This window comes from Lepeophtheirus salmonis, chromosome 5, assembly GCF_016086655.4.
Source record: "Lepeophtheirus salmonis chromosome 5, UVic_Lsal_1.4, whole genome shotgun sequence".
Taxonomy (NCBI): domain Eukaryota; kingdom Metazoa; phylum Arthropoda; class Copepoda; order Siphonostomatoida; family Caligidae; genus Lepeophtheirus; species Lepeophtheirus salmonis.
In genome coordinates this window covers 38,355,778-38,377,935 of record NC_052135.2, presented here as the reverse complement: position 1 = coordinate 38,377,935, position 22,158 = coordinate 38,355,778, and the positions used below count along the sequence as shown (strand labels likewise).

The 22,158-nt window shown below is 31.0% G+C and overlaps 1 protein-coding gene across 1 annotated transcript; it reads left to right on the top strand.

The window, feature by feature from the left end:
• The first annotated feature begins 1,799 nt into the window (after positions 1–1,799).
• Positions 1,800–20,836, top strand: LOC121118596 (uncharacterized). Its single transcript, XM_040713174.2, has 4 exons — positions 1,800–2,489; positions 18,353–18,814; positions 18,887–18,971; positions 20,086–20,836. Exons 1-4 carry the CDS (start codon positions 2,107–2,109, stop codon positions 20,464–20,466), a joined length of 1,311 nt encoding a protein of 436 aa, XP_040569108.1. The 5' UTR covers positions 1,800–2,106; the 3' UTR covers positions 20,467–20,836.
• Positions 20,837–22,158: the final 1,322 nt, after the last annotated feature.

The window sequence follows — 22,158 nt, the reverse complement described above, 5'->3', positions numbered from 1 at the left end:
CAATTATTATGTTGTTCACTTTTTTTTTCTTCAAGAATTAGGAGATAATATGTTTCTTCTTTTAGTTGTGATAAATTTTGTACTAATATCAGAACTTTTATAAAATTTGTGGCTATTACTATTCAATTTAATTAAACAATAACATGTTATATTTTGAAAATGTTTTATTGTATACGTATATCAATTCTCAATCTGTAAATATAACTTTATTTGTCTGTGGTCAATTAATGAATAATAATATTAAAAAGCATCCAATATCCAATATATCCAATTGAAGTTGTGTAAAAAATAATTATACTTGATGAGAAGAATTTGTTATAGCGCCCTCTATGTGAGTAACATATACCTAAAACAATACAATTAGATTCTAACTTCTCTTCCGTTTTCATTTTTCGAGCACATCATGAAGCAAAGAATATGATATTTGAATTTTTTTTGTAAAAAGCTGTATTTTGGAATTTATAAAAAAAAAAAATCCACCCCCCCCTCCAAAAAAACAACAAACAAATACATATATATATAATTCGGCAGACACCGTTGCACTCCTTATTCTGACGGCCCTGAATGCTCAAGAGATGGGAAAAATGAATCAAAAATATTTTGTGTTGAATTCCATTAACATTTATAAATATATTTTGTATAAGCTCTAAAAAAAGGGTTGAACTGTTTAGAATCTGAAGTTCAAAGTTACATATTTTGCATTCCTTGATTAGTTTGTTTTTCTTTCCATCCTCTTCAAAACTTCACTCACTCAACCTATCTACTTGTATCTGTGCTATATATCTAAAAATAAATGTTATTAATACTTCTACTATTAATAATATAATTCAAGATAGTTTTGGTATGGCTTCGAAAGAGGGATCAAATGTCATACGAAATCTAGACCACATTCTTAAAATTGCCACAAAGACCCTCAAATCATCATGAAGTACAATTTTTATCACAGCTCGAATATGTTTTGGTCAGGGAATAGAGCTGTAATGAAACCTAGGTCAGATTCTTAAAACACCACACACCCTCTCAAGGCTCCATTTCAAATATATATATATATTTTTATTGTCTTTCTTCAAAAGAGTATTCCCGTCTTTCTTAAAAGGATTAAGAAACTTTTCAAATCATCATGAAGTACAATTTGTACCTATGTTTATCTAATAATTTTTCGATAGTGGTTTCGAAAAGTGATCAATTTTGAAATCGGGGAATAGGGCGTGTATGTCAAATTATTATTCACTAAACCTCTTATAATTGACAAATTTGCTCAATTATAATTAGATAATATTATATTGTGTTTTAGAGAATATAAACTATTGTTTCGATAGGGAAAGAGAGAGAGAGGTGCTGAGAGACGTAGAAACGGATCATAATATCTTGTTTCAAACGAGTACTGTAATTACTCGTATTATTATTAATGTCCTACTATTTAGTGTGTATTTTTCATTACTGCTCTGTATTTAAAGAAGAGAGATTTAAGTTTCATCTGTAAAATACACTCTGCGAGAAGATTTAATTTCAATTCCGGGAATCGCTGCTGTTATAGTTTTATTATTAGTAGAGTATGAAGCGAAGTTTTTCCGGGGCTGCGTGTGCGAGAGAGATAGAAAAAGAAACCTCCGATGGCGGAATGTTCCTCCCCTATTCTTTATGGGAAGTGGGAGGAAACTCTTTTGCATTAAAAGTTATTCCCTCCTACCTTCTCTCGCTTTTGAGTAAGGGGCAGAGAAAAGCTCCACCTCCTTTCTTGAAAGGGGGGGAGAAAAATAAACGAAATTCAATATCTCCCAGAAATTTTTTAGTGTTTTACCTCTTAGTATTTGTATGATCTTCTTCTCAAGTGTTGTGTATGTGTGAGGGATTAGAAAAAGAAAGAGAAAATAAAAGCGAAGGAACGTTCGAAAATAAACATCCAACTTTCCAAAAGATTCTCCTCCGTGATGTGGAAATGGGATAGCAGCAATCATCCCTTGTTCTTATATTTGAGCCGGATCTAATGAGAATTGCAGTGTCTATTTAAATATATTTTTATTCGTTGCTGTGGGATTGAAAAGAGATCCAATTCAACTTTTAATTGAACAATTTCCATTCTCCACGTTCGGACCGGTCCTCTAAATGGCAGACTATGCGCCGCCTGATAATCTACTCCATACTCATTCACCCACAGCATCTACTAGCTCCAGCAATCATCACCCCATTCCATCTTCCTCTGGGATCAATTACTCACAACCTCCGCCATTGCTACCGCCTTCTCACTTCCCTGGTATAGTACACCCAGGAGGACCACCTCCCTACTCAGGAGCACCGACTTCGGTAGCAGACTTTAATGCCCCTGGGACTAGCTCAAATGCTAATAACCCCTCTCCCGTTTCTCCATCTCCGAGTTCACCTCATACGGGAAGTGATAACGGGATTGCATCATTTGGATTCACTCAGGAACAAGTCGCTTGTGTTTGCGAAGTGTTGGAACAGTCTGGAAACGTCGAGAGACTCGCCAGGTAAGAATAAACACAGTTCATACATCATCATTTCATATATGGTAGTTAACTTATTTTGTATTTGACACAAACAGTTTCAATCCAGGGAAACAGCTCAATATCAAAACAGTCTACTAGCTAGCTAGGTGTAAATCTGCATCTTTGAAGACCCACATCTTTTGTGCATTGACAAGTAGTAAACAACTCAAGTTATGAAAGACGCTGTTGCGACATTAATCCATTCTTAGACATTCATGTCATGATACAATTCCTAAACAAATTATTTAAATGTAAACAGAAGCTCAAATTTTGTTTATTTATTTACTTTCTTACTTGTGGGATTTCTACGGTGTTTTCAAATCACAAAAACCTGATACATTCCTATTTAAAAAATATAAATTAAAGGATTTGCCAAAAGGCTGAAATCCTGGAGTAGAGTAATGGGTTTAAATACATTTTTCTTGCAAACAAAAGAGTTCTTTTACGAGACTCAGGTCCTGTATTAACAAGCCCAAGTCCTTAAAATTTTTTCATTGATCCAATTCAAATCCTCGGAAAATATATAAATACTTTAGATGAGTACTTTATATACAGTGAAAAAATTAAAACTACTTTCGAGTCTTTGATTGTGGCATCAAGTGGAGTAGCAAGTGCCCATCTCTATCTAAATTTCGATTATAAATTTGTTGGGCAAAAGAAGGATCACCAACGCAGGCACAATAATGCAAGTATGATATACATATTCAATTTTATTAAATATAGAATTCTACTCTACTTTTAAAATAAGACAAAATCCGGTTTGCCGCTCTAATGTTTGAATGTTCTTCTAACGGCCATGCAATAGGCTCACTATACTAAAGGATTTAATCCTCTGAAACTTACATCCCTAGGACTTGGTTCCAAGGGCTCATTTATAACTTTTAAAATGGAGGGCACCATTCATTATGTCCCCTTCTCTACCTTAGGGGTGCCCATACCTTGTTCCGTATAAATATATATATTCCTTTAGCCATTACGGATCAAAGATCCGGTTTTCCTAAGAGGACTGTGGACAATTATGCACCTATACAAAATAAAAAAAATATATATGGGTTCATAAACATGGACAAATCTGAGGAGGAGGGGTCAAACAGATCTGGCTGACATACAGTCTGGAAAGGAGTAAGTTTGTCAGATATTACTGATCTCCAGTTTCATTATTGTTCATGTACTTGCTCTTCAAATTTTGAAAGACTTTTTACCGATATTTTAAAAAAGCTACTCGTCAATTTACATCATAGCCATGTCGTGTACAATTTGTACATTATTATATATAATTGAATTTTGAAAAAAGATTAATGATTGAAATCTTATTCGATGTTTGATATGTGGGGTGTATAATTAATCCTTTTTTTTATTGGTTAGTACTAAATTGTGAAGTATTATGTAGATTGCTGTTACATATACTTAACTAAAACATTTTAAGATAAAGAAATTGCAACTTACTTATACTTGTTCAAAATCCCAACTGCTACATAACATATATACTTAAGCTTATCAATATTAGTTTTGAAGGATTATTTATCATTTCAATGGGATATATTTATATTAATTAAAGACATTGTCAGTTTTTTATAATTACGGTGTCTACCAATAAAGTGACCCTCATTTTGTAATTAAAAAAAATACTTACTAATTAAAGCTAAATTAAGGCTAAAAAATCAAATTTATGCTCTAACCATATTTAACATTTTTGGGTATCATGCCATAAATTTGAATAGAATGCTTATAATTAGGCAAAACATTCCCATGAAATATCGTATATACATATTTTTTGGATTTTTGTTCAAGATTACTTTTATGTTAACTCATTAGTCACCACATAAGTATGCAATTATAAGAGTAAAACGTTATGATAAGGGATACTAGTATCATCCATCCCTCCACACACCCTGTAGTGTTTAATATATTTCGCCTAACTGACTCAACACACTATTGAATTGGTAGGTTGTACCTATTTTACTTGATTTTTAAAGCAACATGTTCACTTTTTTTCTCCCTCCCACCTATGAACAAAGTAGAAGCAATAGCGACCGCCTAGAACAACACCACCTTTATCATTATTAAATTATCCAAGGTGCCAGAGAAGAAGAAGCAGTGTTTAAGTTCATAATAAATAATTATAGTAGGTACGATCCCTGTCTCCTCACATAAAACATAAATCTACAAAAGACTTGAATACGTACATAGGTGGAAAAAGAGAGTGTGTAACTTGTGTAGTCTGACTTGGAGCTGAGAAAAAATATAATAAAAAGAGAGAATTAATTCACTTTATAGCTTAACACAAAAATTACAACTGTATTTTGTTGTGAGCTCTTGATTTTTAGCCTTCCTTTCACTTTTCCAATGTGCTGATTATTGTTACATAACTCTTTTAGTTAAATAATTTGACTTAGTTCTTGTTAGGCTCTAAACAATTCATAATTATTATATTATTGAAGATGGGTCGTCGTGTAACAGGAGGGGGGGACTAGATGGACTCCCTACATTTTACGAATGTTTAGATGATCATATAGCATCAAAACATTGGGATTCGTTTTCATTATAGTGATCGGGTAGACTTCTTTTTTTAGAGAAAAGCTTGCAAGATACAATAAAGGTAACGACGTGAGAGCTGAAAAAAAGGAGAGGAGGGGGAGAAGAAAAAAAAAATAGAAAAATAACCGTTGCATCACTAATTAAATAACTGATTTTTATTCTGTCAAATCTCAAAAGTATATGTATATATCTATACGTATTGATTTCTGTGATGAATGATACTTCTTTTTATATATGGATGGAACAGTTATATGGCTTCCATTACGACTATACATATGTAATATTATCAGATTATGATTCTATATACATGCATTATATATATATATATATAATATAACCTTACAAATAGCAACCACGATTGACATGGATATCCAGTCTTATGTGGATCGTTATATCCTCCCTCCTTTTCTCGTCTACTACACTTTTTTCTCATGGATACTTAAAGGATTATAGTGAGAACTTACTCGTCTGCTTTTTTTTTTGGCAAATCCATGCATCTATGTTTTTGTACCGTTCTATTACAAATGACAACGGTTTTATATATTAGATGGGACGAAGAAAGGGATCTGGCAATCCTTTAGTAATAAGAACACTACAAGATAAATTTGTCTGGAAATTACCTAAACTGATCTGAGACCATTAAGATTTATTATGTAGGTCCAACTTCGGTCCGGACCGGTCTTGGTGTAAAATTCGGAATACACCAAATGATTGCAACAAAAAAATAGATTGTTTTTCTTTTCAAAAAGGAAATTTCATTCCGGTGTTTGAATCTTGATCCACGCTTTCCATAATAGACTATGGGATTCAAGCCGCAGTAAAAAACCTAGTAAACAAATCATATAAGACCGAACTGGGTTGAAAATTGGCACTTAAAGCTAGGATATGCGCACTTTTTTAATCATATCCTGCTCATTAGTATTCAGACTTGGTCCATCACCGACCAAAAAAAAAAGTTTTTTTTTTTTTTGAGAACACTATATTTTGGTCCAAACTTGTACCAAACTCACTAACAGTTCAAACCGATCTAGAACCCTAACAATCCATGTTTTTTTACCGTACAAATGACAACGGTTTGTCTTTTAATTTTATGGATGGATCCAATTGTAAGAAGAACATAGCATAAATATGTATGTACAAAGATGTTATCGCCAGTACCTATGGGCTATGATCCTGCTCAGGTGTGTGCGGGAAATCACCTAAAAATACAACACAATATGTACAAGGCATGAAATTCAATATCATTAAAGACGATGAAGAAAGAAGGAATTAAAAAAATACATACAGGAAATGTCTTTAGCTGTTGTCTTTAAGAAGGTCTTAAGTTCCATCTTTTCTTTCCTTTATATTCTATTCTTTTTTTACCACATAAAAATAAATATTTATTATTATAGAAATAAGGGAGAAAAAAGAGACAATCCATGTATTGCCAAGTCTAGCGTGATGTTGATGGATACAAAAATATATACAATCTATGTATAACGCCATCTAACGGTAATAAAAGTAATGAGTACGCAAGTTTTAAGTATGCATATGTGGTGGGTTGAGTTAACACAAAAATCAAAGAAAGGAGAACTATCCAACTTATTTTTTCACACCCAAATAAACATACTTCATCATATCATTTATAGTGCGTCAACATAAAAACAATTTTCAACGAAAATAAAGAATTATTTTTTTCCCCTATACTTTACGCACAGCCTAATATTTCATAGACATTTGTCGATTAATTATCGGCTAACTGTTATGAGATGAGTTGAGATACTCAAGGATTTGAGGATGAATCAAAATCATTTGTTGGGAGAAGTTGATAAAAATCCGTTCAAGAGTACAAATGTAATTTTAAGAGAATTCTTCTAGCTTTCTTTTGTGTTGATGGATGGCATAATGTGTTGAGTTCTCCTTAATAATAAGAGACAGCTGTGTAAGGTTGTCCAAACGACGTCATACTTTGTGATTTTATCTCGAAATGGAAGTCGAAATTCAATTATGACAACCTTTTAATAATAAGGAAATAACTTTGTTAGATGAAGCAACTCGCTTAGAAGGAGAGGGATTTCGACTTTATCGAGATATTTGAGGGATGACACAGAGTCATTTTGTGGGTTGAGGTATGTAAGAAATTAATACTTTTTCTATTATCTTGGCGTCATCCTGAGAGAGAGTCTTGTTATTTGAAAGTTATAAAGAAGAAAAATAAATTATAAGAAAGTTATTTGTTGATGGAAATTGACGTTATTGAGTCAAAGAGTACCAATGGGACCCCGTATTCAATTTATAACAGTTTCATTTTCAGCTTGTGTTTATGTTTATGGGGGAATTATTGTCTCTGCAGTAGCTTTGTGTATTTAATTGTTGTTTCTTGACTTTTATTTATTATGATTTGAATATTTTTATTTATTGGGAATTCCATACAGGAAATATGATCTACCACTTTGTTTCCCTCCCCAATAATAATCTCTTGTTCATATATGACTATAGTCCACATACATTCATAAATAAGTTAGTACTGTCTACAAGAAGTAACAATGAACAACGATGTGGTCGTTTCTGTATAGTATATGGTAAGGAGGGGGAATTGTGGTTACCTAGGCAATCATAATAACAAAAATATGCTCAACCGACAGCTGCCTCTGTACTTTAATCAATACGTGACGTCATTAGAGTGATACAACCCCGTTAGTAGTAGAGTGTCGGCGCGAAGAAGGCGGTGCCTAAATCTCTCAAAAAATGATGTAGTGACGGCGCTTATTTATCAAGGGGAAAAAATTGTTATAAGAATAATATTCCTACATGGATGCTTTTAAAGTAACCTCCTAAAAATGATCCCGATTTCCAGGAGAATATACTATATATGTGCCCCGTCAACACAAAAACCCTTTAGAATCACTTATTTTTTCTTTATAATTAAGTCTGGACTGCAAAAGTATGAATGATTAAGTATAATTACATAACATTATTATACATAAATTATTTAAATAAACCATTTGAACTTTGAATTGTTTGACAAACAAAAATTAGAATTTGAAAGGATTTATTTAAAAGTTCATATCGGGGCCAAATTGAATCATATAAAACAAATGAAGGTTTTAAATCATGGCTTAGACTCTTGAAAATCTTAATACATCCCAGAAATTAGACATTTTATTGATCAAATACAAGCTTTTTATTCAAAGAGTCGTAGGATTGTTTGTATACAATTTGATGTAAAAATCTTAATCAATTATAGAAAAAAGAATATTTAGAAGGTCATATATAGACTATAGGAAACACCATCAAGTATCTGAACCCATCCCAGAAATTAGAATATAAAGCCCATAATTGACCGAAATAAGTCAATCAATAAAGGAAAGGGGTGTTTACATTGTTAAAATAAAACAAAAATTGGGAGTGATTCATTTTCGGAATTTTCTTTCAAGACTGCACTTGTGTTGACTCATCACATATTATAAATAAGATGTATGCTTGTACTATGAAAAAGAGAGAAAGAACGAGAGATGAAATTTCATCTCTATTAATAATCAAGTTTCATTGCATATTTAGGAGAAAAAGTCTTGAACTACAGACTTAGGTAAAAAATAAAGGTAGACACAAATATTTATTTAAAAAGGAAAGTACATAAATATATTTTGCTTATTATTTGTCATAGAATGAGCTCATAATGAATTTGATATCCGTCTCTAATGATCTAGTGGTATAAAGTACAGAGTAGTGATGAGACGATTCCACAATTAATCCTGATGTCGATTCCGATGCAATCCCAGTAAAAAATCCCAATGCTGATTACGATACAAATTCTTTCATATTCAAAATTTGAGTAACTAAATTAAAAATATAATTTTTTTTTGGAAAAAAATTTCAAACATACAATTTGACATTTAAATCTTCTTTCAAAAAATTCCCAATTATTCTCAAAAATTAAATTATTGAAATTATTTTTTCACAAATTCATATATTTTATAAAAAGTCCTTGATAGGACATGACCGAGGAAAAGAGTGCCTTGTTTTGAGTCACTCTATTTGAATGCTATATTATTAAGACGATCGTAGGTAAAACTCCAATGAAAAATAGTATAAGTGTGCCCCTCAATGCAAAATCAATCTCGAACATTATTGAACTAATGCATTCTTAATACATATTTCTTTGACTTATTATTCCGGTCAATTATGATCTTAATTTTTAATTTCTCAATAGGATGACGAATTTTTTATTTATTTTTTTAATATGGTCTGAACCCTTATTTTATAAATTCAGGAAATAAATAATATAATGTTTGAAGAATCACAATGACTTTGTATTAATTACAAAATATTAAACCTCCTGTACTCCAACAACTGCCACTGATCGGGACAAATATCCTTTTTTCTAGAAATAAAAGTATAGTCCCTTTAGATTGAGATATAAATTACCTTATTTGATGACAATACTCTATTTGGTCTTTCAACCATAGAACTTTCATTCAATTTATTCTAATGTGACCGGGCAATCTTTAATTATTAACTGTGATACCATCGAAGGATTAATCAGCATAATTAACTTATAGAAATGGAGAAGATAATTAATTATAATAATTTTGCCTTGCTTGCTTTTGAGACCAACAATATGTAAAGATTATGTTCAAAATACATTTTTGTATAAGGTGTATGGTACTTTTTTAAGGAAATAATATGCGCTATAGCATAGAAAATGAGGGTAATACATATTTTAAATGAATAATTTAGAGTAGTACTTGTGTTAAGAATAAGGTAATAAGTGAGGTTGTTTTAAATGGTCAATATATTAACCGTATAATTTTTGACTTTTTTTTAGTCAAAATTACTAATTATATGTATTTTGTGGTACAGGATAAAGTTCAAATGTCCATAGTAAATACATAATACTTAAATGCTTGATTTTAGTGCATCAAAATGAAATAATAGTATCAATTACCTAGGATTTTGTAATTAGAATGACTCATGTTATAATTAAATATGGCATTCACGTTGATCACAATTTGGCTTTTAATTAAGGTTATGTTCAATATTTGAATAAAAATATTAAAATAACTCGTTTGGACATGTAATATAGAGTTTTTTACGCGGAGAGAATGTATTTTATTCAAATTAACTTTAAAGCCCAAAGAGATCAAATTAAGCAGAAGATTACCCACGACTTACATGTTCGCAAGCTAAGAATGTCATAATAGAAAGATTCACCAAAATTAACGTTTAAGCAGGGGTGGGGAAAAGTCCTTTTACTGCAAGTCAAAGTCCTTCAATATTTTGAGTTCAGTTCGGGACCTTGGATTTCCTTTGAGCTCGTTTCAAGTCTTCAATTATAATTTACAAAATGGGGACTCAAAACTTACTCAACATTTAAATACGACGTTATCCCCACTCTAGGATGTTTCATCACGCAACCAAAGGACAGCTGAAACAAAAACAAACAAATATTGTTTTTGTCCTATGACTCCAAGTGTTTAAAAGTACAGTCGAGCATCAACTCTCGAGTTCAAGTCCTCATCTCATGTACAATTTGCTCATACAAGTTGAAATTTTAAGAGCAAGTATATATTTTTAACATTTTAAGAACGCACAGGAGAACAAGGAAAAAAGAAAATGAAACTCTTCATTTGAAATAAATGACAAGTTGACAGTTTCCTCTGCTCTTTATTTTTTAATTCTCTACATACTTTCTACTGCGATTGTGGAATCAAATTTCTGCTAATTAAATATACAGACATTTCGTATCATCAAACTGCTATTTATATGAGTTATTATGTGGATAATACATACTGTATGTATATTAGGAGTCCCTAGAGTCTCACAAGGTGTGGAGACTGAAAATAAAGAGCCCTTTCCACATACAAAAACTGAATATAAAAAACAAAGAATAGGATGGAGTGAAAAAAAGTGTTTTTCTTCGAAATTGGATATCCTTTGTTGTATGCGTACACATATTTATTGAATAATTCAATTTATGTTTTATCAACTTCTGACAAATGGAACGCTAATGTGAGAGAAAAAGCTAGAAACGAAAAAGGTTTTCCCTTTAATGGATAAAAATATGGAAATAAATACATAGATGTGATGTGTTAAGGTTAATTGGAAATTTGAATGCTAGAGTTGTATAAATTATGACCTGCTGAATGAAGGTTGAGTGATTGAAATTAATTCATATTTCGATATATTAAAGGATAAACAATTAGTTACAAAACAGATCTGAGCTCTCTAGCTTACATACAAGTACATAGAATAATGACACTTGAACATGATGGACGAATTTTCATTTGCACAATCCTAGCAGTTGGGCGCCTAAGGAACAATCCTCCACGCCATCAGCGAGTTTGAAACGTTGGAGAAGAAGAAGGGCTCTGTCAAATGGCCAAATTGAACTCGGGGATGTTAAAGAAAACAGTTCAGGCTAATCCGCTCAAGTCAATGAGGGCCCATGCAAGAGATCTCAGGATTTCATACCAGATTGTCAAAAGAGCTAAAAAAAAGTGGGAGGATTGAGCCTTGTGAGAGTGAAGAGGCCACCTTTGACAACAACAATGAAAAACCCATATCCTCCATTGCCCTTTTAAACTCTTTTTTGACACTTTTGACTTTTTTTTTGAGATTTTAATGTACCATTCAAATTGCAGAATTTGTATTAAAAGTAACAACACAACTCAAATCCTAGTCACATCCCTGAACGTTGGACATGTAAAATTTGTAATGTGCACCTTTATTAAACGTCCTATTTTGTAATTATAACAACACCAGTGATATAATTTATTTATCAAGTTCCTATTAATAGATACTATAAATATCATAAGAGGTGTGCCAAAGCATGACTTTTCTTAATTTTTTTGTCTTCAATGACCTTTTTTTTAATTTTGAAATGAATAACGCTTTCCTTGAAATATGATTCTTCTTCTCACAGTTTTTTGATATGATTAGACACATTTTGTGAGAACCGTATTCGATATAACTTAATAAATATTTTATCTTTTGAATGGTGGAATGTTTTTTATCAATTGGTATTATTGATAATTTTCATCTGTATCTTGATTTCATTTCTAAATATAGCTCTGAAGACAAATTGCACTATAAAACGTGATTTTATAAAAAGGCTTTAAAGACTAATCCTACTGTAATTTAAAGTTTTAAAGATCATGTTCGTAATGAATGACTTAAATAACAATCATAATTGTAGGCTTTAGTCATAAGGCATTCCCAGACTTTCTTACATAGTGTAATACATTGGATAAATTATATTCAATTCATATATATTTATATACCAAAATTGAGGGGAACCCCATTCTATGACATAATAACGTGTCATAGAATAGATATCAATTAGTAATTATCATTAGAAGATTAGTAAACTACATCATCTGAATATCGAACATATCATGGAATTCCCAAAAAATAATACTATAAGTTCTAGTATTGCACATTACCCAAAGGTTTGTGATGTCGGGATTGATACTTTGAGGGATCCAAGATGAAGACTATAAGAGATCAAAATTAAAGCTATAACCCAAGTGACGAAACGAAGTACTCTTGAACCCGGCTCCGTCGTACCTGGTTACGATATATCAACTTTTATTATTCGAAAAGATCCGAAAACCGAACTGACTTCGGATACCTAAACTTTTTCGGATCTTAAAAAGCTTATATATTTGCTTGATAAATAATCCTATTTACATATATATAAAAAGTTTATCATGTGAAGAAACACAAAAATTTAGACTTTATTTGGTTGTCAGCTGTGGACGTTTTTTCTTCTTTTATACTAATCAGTGATGTTAACACTATTTGGTTAGACATTTCTGATTAATTTGTGAAAATTTATCAACTTTTACAGAATAATGATTCAATTGTTGGGACAATTGGCAAACAATCAAATAATTTTGGACCTCTTTCTGTTTCTTTTCAGAAGAAAGGTTTGGCAGATAATTACCTGCCTAATAATAACCCATAATTATGCTTTAATAGTAATAACATTGGCATCAGTAATCAGTAAAAATGTAAGCTTCATCCTGATTTAACCTCGAGCCAATCTAATTTTGTGTTCGGATCTGGATCCAAAAGTTTAGGTACCCCAAATTTACCTGACTACTTACGTCTAAAGATCCAAAACAACCCGGATGCATGAAAATGGGGATTATTCCTATCTTTAGTACAAGTTAGTGGTCGTAGAGACACTTGTTTTGTCCGCTAGGAGTGTTGAATTTGACTCCAAACACTAACTACGCAGACTCCATGAATTTACTCGTCCAAAAGAATTAATAAGGTAAATTCTGCGCAATGAATAGAAAGTTGTATGTTAGAAAAAATTATAAATTGAAGTAATCTCTGATATCATGTTAAGCAATATCTTTCCTGTGAAAGAAGATCACAACGACCCTGTATCTCTTCAATCTCACAGACGTGTTTCGCTACTTTGTTTTAAAGCTTTAATTGACATCAAATTTTCCTACAATATATATTCTTTTATTTAGAAAACAAATTATTAATCAATTAACTTTGCTGTTGTCTTGAGTAAGAGACACAAAGGATTTGAGACCAAGACCAAACCAATAGTTTGAAAGAATCACGCAAACAATTTAAAAAAATGGTCCTTGTTCTTAAGACTTTAACCTCCAGAACCAAAAACTTATAAATGTATCATTTAAAATGCTTCATCTCATCTTTTGATTGCAATTTGTACAAGTTGCTTTTAGTGTAAGAGACAACATATACAAAGTCCCAACTCCATATTTATTTTAAATCGTGTTTATTTTTAGAATTCTCCCCAATGAATAGGCATTCATTTGTTATTTTAAGTTTAATGTCTGAATAACAAATGTTTACATGACATGTTTGAGATTTTAATCTTATTTGGTAAAATTATATAATCATCTGATAAAAATGTGTGTGTTTTGTTTTTTTTGTTAATCTAGATATAATCTTATATAATCACATAATATATTAAGATTAGAATTAGTATAGCTCTACCTCATCAATATATTTACTTATAATCACAGATGTATATTTTATTACACAGTCTAAGGCCTTAGATTGTGTAATATTGATATATTTTATAATGAATCAATTTTTCAATTAAAATAGATATTTATGTATGTAGATTATACTGATTTTGTGTTCAAAAACATCTTACCCAAGATTAATACTTTGAGGATTATATACGCAAAAATAATTTGATTTAGCAGTAAAATGGTTGTGATTTCTTATACCTTAAATAGCCTATGTGTCAAAAATGACACAAGGCTTAAAAGTACGAGTATAGCTTGAGATTTTTTTGATAATATGTTTTTTTATTTATATATGAATTAAAAAAACGCCAATCTATCATAATAATATGCAAAATTATAGATATTTATATTCCTAAAGAGAGTTAAACTTTGATTAGAACTGAGGAAAAATTGACTTTAAAATGCAATGGTGTCAAATATGACAACATGGGCATTCTAAGTAGGTTTAAGAGGAAGGCAATTTTAATCCAGTTGCAATGATCTTGGTCTTGACAACGAGATCAATACTTTGAGGAATAATATGATAATGATGGTGTGGGAATACATAAGAGATAAATAGTAGTTGATTCAATTCCCTTATTTGGCTAACTACAAGATAATTTCTGGCCGTTGTTCTGTTTTTTTAAAAGGCAAGGTTGCCTGATACAATAAAAGTAACGACGTGATATATCACAGCGTTTTTTCACTTATAAAAAATGTAATAAACTTTTGATGTCAGCCGTCGATATTTCTGCTTCTCCTCCCCTAATTAGTAATGTTGTGTCGTTCCTCATTTATTTGTTCCAGTCCAGTCTGAAGACTGGACTTATTGGTCCTTTGGACCATCAGTTCTTGGGACCGGTAACTTGGGGAAATATTCAAAAATATTATATTTTTCATGATAATACAAACTTACTATTTCCTTACTTACTAATTTATTTTATTATATAACGGAATAATTAAAAAGAGGAAAAACACATTCATTGACACCTCAAAGGATAGATTTTACCTTCTTTAAGGACCGACAAGTGTGACTGGACTGAACTGTACGGGACTGCAGTTTTGAGTTCTAAATAAGGACAGACACAACACTATTCAGGGTCGTCCGCAGGATTAGATATATATATATATATATTTTTTTTTTTTTTGGGGGGGGGGAGTCTTGCTTTTTGAAATTTTGTAGAAAAAGAATAATAAAATATTAAATTTAAAAAAAAAAAAGGAAAAAGAGGAAAAAACCATAGCTATTTCACATGAAATAAAATTTTTGGGATAAAAATTTCTAAAATTGAATTTGAAATATAAAATACTTGAAAAAAAAATTTCAAAAATAAAGTTTTCCGGAGAAAAATTTCAAAATTCTTTAACTATTGACAGACAATTAATTTTTTTGAAAAAAAAATTGAAAAATTTAATTAAATTTCAAATATTAAATCTTTTGGAAAAAAAAATCAAATATTAAATTTTCTATCTGGATTCAAAAATTCATTATTTACTATTCACATGCCTCTTTTTTTTCTTAAACATAGTAAAATTATTTTTCTTCTTTTTTTTTATTTTTATTTTTTTTTTTACAACAAAATCTTGTCAAATTTTTAAACTGAATATTTATTGTGTCTTTCCAAGGGAGGGTAGAAGTCAAAGAAGACAGAAAGAAAGAAAGAGAGAGAGAGAGACACACACAACTAATTGATATTTGATACTTGATGTGTCTTGACACATATTCTTAATTCTTAACCTTTTATTTTTCATTTTATCTGTTTGTCTGTTTATTTGTTGTTTGTGTTGTGTATCCATTCATAGAAAGAGACGTACATTGTACATAATGAATGACTGAACATACATTAAACTGGCTCTTAAAAATGTGTCTTAAAAATGGGTTGTGGAATCCTATACAAAATTAATATAAAATTATTTTTTTTTGGAAAATAATTTCAAAAATGCACAGTTATTCACAAAAAATTTCAAATATTAAACCTTTTGGAGAAAAATTTCAAAAATCCATAGCCATTCACAGATAGTTAAATTTCTTAGAAAAAAAATTTAATTTAATTTAAAATATTAAACTTATAGTACGAATAAAAAATGCCTTAATTTGGGGGGGTCTAGGGGTCTTTTATTTTATTTTATACATCAAACTTTTACTAAGTATTACAAAAAATTTTAGCCTCAAATCAATTGATAATAATTTGTTCCATAATCCTACTGGGATAAATCTGCCCCATAGCAGAATGCAATGAAATCCTTCAGGGATGAATCGATCCCAAGGTAAAATGCAACGAAATTCGGCTCGCACGATTTGTTCCCCATTTTGATAAAAAAAAACACATTGTTTTTATATTTATAGGCAATTGAGTACATAATAACTTGTCTAGTAGATAGTATACTCACTAATCTTGCATTAAAATTACATATTAACAAAAATATATTAGAAAGTGGGCAGATCATCACACAAACCAAGCTTAATAGAAATACAATATTATACTACAACCCTTTTCCGTCTGGTGTTTGACTTCCACCACGCTTTTTAATAGTGACGTCAAAGAGTGTAACTGTTAGCTAGAATAGCTTTAAATCACCTTCCATGCCTGTTACTGTTAGAGAACCACTATTATACTTAATGACGGCATATCTGTCTACCTTGCCAAGCAGTCGGTACAGTACATCAAATTAAAAATTCTAGCACGCCTGATTACATGATTGCATATCCTTGTATTTCTATGAACATTCACAGGAAACAGGTATTTCATGAAGGACATCCACACGTAACGAGATTTGCTCAATTAATGGCGGTTTTTTGTTTACAAAAATAATTCCCATATATATCTGGTAGCCACACGGCCTACACCTACAGCTGTATCCCTGAATTTTCCAACCCAAATGCATTTTCTATTGGTAAATAGCCTTAATGATTCAGTATCGAAAATGTTAAAAGAAAAATTATATAGAATCCCTTCCTAAAAACGATACAAATCCAGATATAGCGATTTGTAATAAATAGCTTTTTTAAATGAATGCACAATATTTCAAAAGTTTTATAAAAGTTCTTCCGTAAGATGATTATTTCTTTTAAAAAAATGATAAATACAGTTTTACTTTTTGTAGTCGATGTATAACATATCGGCCCTGCACAACCTCTAAACATTGATCAATATAGCTTAAGCTTTATATTTTTATTTTTTTAATCAAAGGAAACATTTTCATACTATGCTCTCCAAATTTTTGGAAAATCCATTTTTAGAGGCAATCTAATGTACATATATAATCATAAGTATGTACTCGGTTGGCTGGGTCTCTTGGTAAGTAGGGTGTGGGCGTCATGGTTGTTGGTTAATAACAATAAGAGTATAACGAGGATTATGCTTATATATGCAAGGAATATTCTATTCACGGAGAACACACTCCTTTTTTCCCCTTTCTTTTTTTGACCAACTACAGGCTATTTCATTCTATTGTTCTATTAGTAGAGTAGCTACATAAGGCAATAGGGATTTGGATTCAAATATACGTTGAATGAATGTATTAAGTCTTTATTATATGTACAAAAATATCAGTTTATATATATAAAAATTTTGTGATATCAAAAATTCCTAATTTTTTTTCTAATTCTAACGAATAAAACAATCAAATAGTTGAGAGTTTGAGAAAGTTGAGCTAAGTTTTTCTGAGAAAAAATCTTTTCATTTTTTGATTTGACAAGGATGCTTTATTCGTAAATTTCATAAAAAATATTAATCAAAACTCATAATTTTGGTTAATTTAATACTTTTTTTTTATATTAATTTATAGCGAGGTTTTTTGGAAAAACCTAAAGGAATTAAAATGATTTTTTTAAATTATGTATACCATCAAACAAAATCACATTTTTGTGCGTCCTGAGATATAAATATACAACTCAACTTAGTAAATTATAATGCCTTCATTCCAAATAAGGCCTATGTTTTGTTTCGATCACATTCTGATTTTTTAGAATATGGTGATATTTTTTTTTCTTCCCCGATATTTGAGATCTAATGCTTTAAGCGCTTGGTTATAAAGATAATAAAAAAATATAGAATAAAATATTTAATTTAGTTTTTATTCTGATAACATAAAATGAATGGATTAACGGGGAAAAATATGTCGGTAATTCCTTAAGAAATTCATTAGAGGACTGTTCTAATTCAATTCCCCCTTTCATTTCATAACTATTCTACTTTATATACAAAAATAGCCCTGGTATTTTTTTTGTTTTTTTGTAAAAAAACAAAGAAAACAATTAGGTATATTCCTTGTGGCAATAGTACAAAGACAGTTATACTTAAAAGTGTATTATATTTATAGGTTTTTATGGAGTCTTCCCCCCTGTGAAATACTACATCGTAATGAAAGTGTACTTAAGGCCAAAGCCCTTGTGTATTTCCATAAAGGAAACTTTAAGGAAATGTACCGAACCGTAGAAAGTTATCAATTCAAAGAACAGAATCATCCCAAATTACAAATGCTTTGGATGAAGGCTCATTACATAGAGGCAGAAAAGTTAAGGGGTCGTCCCCTAGGAGCTGTAGGTAAATATCGAATTCGACGCAAATTCCCTCTACCCCGCACGATATGGGATGGAGAGGAAACGTCGTATTGTTTCAAGGAAAAGTCACGACAAGTTCTTCGAGAATGGTATAATCATAATCCATATCCGAGTCCCAGAGAGAAACGTGAGTTGTCAGAAGCGACGGGCCTTACGACGACGCAAGTTTCGAATTGGTTTAAAAATCGAAGACAAAGGGATAGAGCCTCAGAAGGGGCGGGGTAAGTCACTCTTAAAAAAAAATAGAAAGCTCACAATGCTTGACTTTCTCTTATTTTTTTCTCTTTACATAGCAACCAAGCATCTCCTGGTGAAAGGAGTAAAGATGATTTAGACTCAAGTGATGAAGTAGAAGGAACCAAAATTGATATGGAAGAGGTACGTACATACAGTAATATATACACAATTAGGGGTTCTCATTTCCCTGGGAATCATTTTTTTTTTTTTTAATTTGGGGATCCCCTAATAAATATTGAATATTCAGAAATTTCATTTAATATTCAACGAGGAAAGATTTTTCAAAGTTGGTCTTACCGACTCATTCTCAAATTCTCCTTTTTATCATTATCACTCTGAGTGCACAGTTTTGTTTTTTAGCGACCCTGGGTCCTGCTTTTTGAATTCTGACCCACAGATAAAAAGAGATTAAAAAATATTCTTACAAAACTATAATTTTTTCTTGACCGAGGCAAACATTCCTTCATTTGAGGGAGGGGCCTCTACTTACCCCTACAGACGCCCCTGTATAATTGTGCAATATACAACTCTACTGATGTGCCAAAATTATGCTGGCACATCACTAGAATCCATTTAACTTTTCAAATCTTTTTGTAAGATCACATCTGATACTACTTCAAAAACACATAATCATTTGAAATATGGAACGTTTGTGCCGTTATGGAACGGTTTACAAATCCTTTTTCTGAACATGAATAATGTAGTTTACTTATACCTAATCAGTCCAATTCCATCTGACCAATTATGGAAATAAAAAAAATAATTTTGTTTCCATTTTTTGTCCTCCCTTTGGTAAAGATAATGTAAAAAATTTATTACTTCTGCAACAAAGTTCACTTTTTAGGTTGCTTTTTCTTTGATCACGGCAAAAGTTTCATATCAATTTTTTGATCAAATATTGAGAGGTCAAGGTGGCAAGCCAATATAAAATGTAAAAATGCATAATTGACCATAATTTTTAAACAAATGGAGATACATAACTCAATTTATAGTTTGGTGGATGTTCTACGCTCTACTGAGTGTCCATTCTAGTTTATTTGCAATTCTTTGTTATTGGTGGGAGGTTTTCACTGGAGTGAACATGGAGACCATTAATAGGCTGATAAATATTACTACTGATTTTTTTTTGAGAAAGTGATAGGGAAAAGGAGATTCCAGGAGAGAAAGTCCAACAACATGCAACCATTTGTCAATAATATGTCATAATCGATGATGTGATGCTAACACATAATTCTTTTGTTTTTTTCACATGCAGGATTTCAATCTGGACCCACATCATCACCATTTATCTCCACACAACCCCCACGCTGTAGGACTTCATCATCCCTCCCAGTCTTATCATCACGGTGGAGGCCTGCCCTCATCTACTATCACAAAGGAAATGGACTCTTATGAGCAAATGAAAAAAAATAGTTATGTGAGTGGCTCTATTCAATCAGGATGCTCAATGTTCCCCAGATTAGATACAATTAATGAGAAAATTGATAGCAAGTCCTCTATCAATGATTTCTTCGGAAAGATGATGTCTCTCTCCTCTTACCAACCAACCATGTTGACAAATCACCATCATCATCATCCGCACTATCCCCCAAATAATTTGTATCATCAGAACGATAAACTCAATAGCAATATTTAATTAATAAATAATAATTAATTATAAGTACAATAATATTATTAATTCGTTAATTTTCACTCCTTATTATATATATAAATTTATTCTTTATTAAGTATTACATTTCCCTTAATGTAATACCAGTGTTTTTTTTTTTTTTTTTTTAGAAATCGTTGATTATAATTATTTATATAGAATGATATATTGTAATGAAAAAAGCCAGTTTCGTGGATATATTTATTTTATGTTTAACCATCGTTATGAAAAATAATAAGAATATTAATAATAATAATACAATTGACTTTTTCTGTTAATTAGTTGATTATTAATTAATTAATTATTTGTATGGAAATTGTGTCTGTCTTTGGGTTAAATAAATACATCCTACATACAATTCACCTGATGCAGTTGCTTTGTTTATCTACTTAGCTGTTAAATATACTCCAAAAAATTTCGGCTGGACTAGTAGGTATAGACTAGGTTAATAGAAAATAAAGTTTGGACCATCATATAATCGGGCTTGCTTGAATGTTCAATTTGATGTATCGTACCGACTGCTGAACAAGACAGGCAGATTTTGACAAAACATGCTACCAATCATACTCTATGACGTCAATATTAAAAAGCGTTGTGGAAGTCAAGCGCCTTTGTACACGCGTTATAGTATCTCCTTGTCATTCTATTAACATAACAAATTGAAATAGAGGACACCTCCAATGTACCTCTTTGAATGAATCATTTGAACGTTTTTATACACCAAAACCTTACTTAACTATTTACATGGGATTTTGCAGGATTATAAATATATATATTTTTTGGGCTTGTTTTTCTGATTTTTTTTTTTTTTTAATTTAAAAAAATCGTGTGTCACACATTAGATCAGTTATTCACAAATATTTTCATGATTACAGAGCCCTAAGGCTTTTTTTTTTTTTTTTTTTTTTTTGAGGGAGCAACTAATTTTTGAGGATTTTGTTATGACATTTTAAAAAAAATATTTGCTCATGACTTATATAGAAAAGACCATTTAATGAGAATTTTTGATAACCTTGCAGATTTTTACTGCCAAATCGATAATTTTTTTTAGTCTAAGATAAAAATTTCTTCACTTTGAGGAGAGTTGGGAGGCTACAAGCCCTTCCCATCACAGAATTCCCTGTCGACGCCCTGATGTATCTACATGACCTCATTTTAAATTAAAACGGGAATATTAAGAAGTGATTCAATTGTTGGAAGTTTACAAATAATTAAAAAGTCTCACTATATTTTAACGAAATAGAATCTCGCTAGATATAGTAAAAATATGTAAAACATTAGATCAGTTGCTCTGAATTTTTTTATCACTGCAGAACCCTTAGCAGTATTTTTTTTTCTTTTGAGGGAGCATCTTATTTTGTCCAAATATTTAGTTTTAGGATTTTGTTATTTTAAACCTTTTTTAAGACAAGACCATTTCTTGAGAATTTTAGATAACTTTACGGAGTCCCGGTCGGAAATCACTGTATGAAACAATGGTGCTCCCAAAACGCTCGCGATTCCTATACATTTTTCCCTATAGCTGTCAATTTGTCTACTCGTTTCTCTTATTACTGTAGGGATGGGGGTTTTGTAGCGAAAAGGAAATGTATGGAAGAAACGATTGGTTCGCGTAAACTTTCTCCATTTTTTTCATTCTTTATTAGATCAATGTGGTCTTAATTTTTTTATCTGAAAGAA

Bases quoted from the DNA above. Each gene is read 5' to 3' on its own strand.
- LOC121118596 (XM_040713174.2), top strand. From the start codon at position 2,107: ATGGCAGACTATGCGCCGCCTGATAATCTACTCCATACTCATTCACCC. The intron at 2,490-18,352 runs GTAAGAATAAAC...TTATATTTATAG, and splicing joins AACGTCGAGAGACTCGCCAG to GTTTTTATGGAGTCTTCCCC. The intron at 18,972-20,085 runs GTACGTACATAC...TTTCACATGCAG, and splicing joins CCAAAATTGATATGGAAGAG to GATTTCAATCTGGACCCACA.